Consider the following 2,409-nt stretch of genomic DNA (forward strand, 5'->3'; position numbering starts at 1 on the left):
ACTGTCTTTTCACAAATTCATACAACAAAGTTAACTTTATTAATTCATGTTTGTGTGAATGTGGACATGCTTGTTTCAGACCAAAGTAAGGAGCGTCAAACAAAGGCCGGATTTCTCTCTGTCTGGTCAGTGGGACGTAGTGACCATGAACAGGGATGGAGAGGAGGAGAGACACATCTTTGATGCAGTTCTGGTGTGCACAGGCCACTACACCCATCCAGCCTTACCACTGTCAGATTTTACAGGTCAGTAAATTAATGGACATTTTATAGGCTTTGATGGAGTAAAGTTGATTGATTTACTTTACATCTTCACATTCCTGCAAGAAATATTATTATTTTCCTTTGATCTGTTGCACCATCTGTGTTTCTCCAGGATATGAGACATTTTCTGGCAGGTGTTTTCACAGCTGGGAATATAAAGATGCAGATGCCTGCAGAGGGCAGAGAGTGGTGGTGGTTGGCATTGGCAATTCTGGAGGCGATATTGCAGTTGAGATTAGCCGATCTGCAGAGAAGGTGAGACAGAGGAGGATTAGAAAAAGCTTCATTGTTGTTTGGCCAAAAACAAGGGGACCTGAGACAGATGACAACAATAGGTCAAACATGTCTATTTTGAAAAAAAAAACATTTACACTTGCATGAGGTTGCATTTCAGGTGATCAATGGAAACACCTTTTTTTGCTTCTGAAGGTCACATGATGCTCTGGCAATGTGCTTGTCAACTGGCTCTGTCTGGCATGTTGCAGCAGGTGCTACAAGAGATGTTATTGCATCACATAACTTCAAAAGTTGAGCAAACTATTCGGAAGTTTTGAAACCACAATCTCTTTGTGAAATCATGGACTTTCACCTCCCAGAAATCCCTCATGTGGCCACTCCCATGCATGAGGGGCTTGCCTTTTCATTTTTGTTCGCATGCCTCTGTCACCTTTAACTGTACATAATGACGGCTAGTGAGGTGGCTGCAACAGAAATAAACCTGCTAATAATTCGAACATCCATCGTCATGCTTCTTGGATGTTATCACGAGAGGAGAAGTCACATGACATCACTCAATGGAAACGCTCATCTCACAATTGTGTTTTATCGACATTTCAAAAATATAATTTAGGTTTTGCATAAATCTTTAATGGAAAACTGCCCACTGTGTACTGCACTGCTCTTGCATTGCACTGCCAGTTTTTCCACCAACAGAATACGTGTATTCACAAACTTTTTACTCTCTGACAGACATTTCTCAGCACACGCCACGGCTCCTGGGTTATTGGCAGAATGTCCAGAAATGGTCTTCCCCTGGACATGACCCATATCACCAGGCTCACCAGCCTCCTCATATGGCTTCTTCCCAAAAATCTGGTCAACTGGGCAGCAGAGAGAGAGCTGAACTACAAATATGACCACAGACTTTATGGCCTGAAGCCCAGACACAGGTGACACTTACTGATCTGCTGTGTGATCTCAGTGCGAGGATGGTGTTGTAATTTTAAATGTAACATAATATCATGTTTGGGTGACTCATATCTTTTCCTGTCTTTCCCAGACTGTGGGAGAAAAGGCCCTTGATTAATGATGACCTTCCTGGTCGAATCCTTCAGGGAGCACTAGTAATGAAACCCAATCTGAAAGAATTCAAGGACTCTGGAGTTGTATTTGAAGATGGCACCGTGGAGGAGGACATTGACACTGTGGTCTTCTGTACAGGTTATAATTGTACCTTCTCATTCCTGCCTCCAGGTCTAACTGAGGGGCCTAAAGGAGAGCTTACATTGTACAAGTAGGTATCTCGTTTGTTTGGTTTTTTTTAATAGCAAGAGCTGATTTTTTTATTATTTTGTAAAGATGGTCGATTGAAACTTCACATTGCACATTTAAAAACTCAGGTTTTTCATTTAACTAATTTAAAGCTTAAGTTTGTATGATTAGGGGGATTTAGTGGCAGCTAGTGGTGAGATTTGGAAATTGCAACCAGTTTAAACTTGTCCCAGTTAGACTTTCAAAAGTCTTTATAGTTCAGGAGGGTTTTACTGGGTACAAAATTATCTGCAGGGGTCTCTTCTCCAGAACAAATAGACCATGTGATTTAAAGCTGGTAAAAAAAACACTGAATAAATCAGTTTAATGTTAAAAATCTCTGTTTTTCCAAAGCTGTTTGGCATGTCAGAGACAGGCTGTTAGTCCAGCACTTGCTATTTTTTTTAAATTTATTTCTATTTAACTTTTTTTATCCAAAAACTTAAGATCCAAACATTCAGGAGGTTTTTAATGGGAGATAAAGTATCTGCATTGGTCTCCTCCTCTTCAAAACAGATATTCCCAGTGATTTAAAATAGTAAAAACACTTAATAAAGCAGTTTCGAATTCTAAAAAGCTATGTTTTTCTGAAGATCTCCTCGTGAAGGAGCTGCTT

The 2,409-nt window shown here is 40.1% G+C and overlaps 1 protein-coding gene across 1 annotated transcript; it reads left to right on the plus strand.

The window, feature by feature from the left end:
• Positions 1–79: 79 nt before the first annotated feature.
• Positions 80–2,037, plus strand: LOC121940904 (dimethylaniline monooxygenase [N-oxide-forming] 2-like; the record flags this gene model as incomplete). The annotated part of the gene is made up of 4 exons (XM_042483580.1): positions 80–245; positions 376–518; positions 1,233–1,432; positions 1,543–2,037. Coding segments are annotated over 4 exons (747 nt in total), but the record flags the coding sequence as incomplete, so codon positions are not given.
• Between the last annotated feature and the right edge of the window lie 372 nt (positions 2,038–2,409).

Source organism: Plectropomus leopardus, unplaced genomic scaffold (genome assembly GCF_008729295.1).
Source record: "Plectropomus leopardus isolate mb unplaced genomic scaffold, YSFRI_Pleo_2.0 unplaced_scaffold9802, whole genome shotgun sequence".
Lineage (NCBI taxonomy): Eukaryota > Metazoa > Chordata > Actinopteri > Perciformes > Serranidae > Plectropomus > Plectropomus leopardus.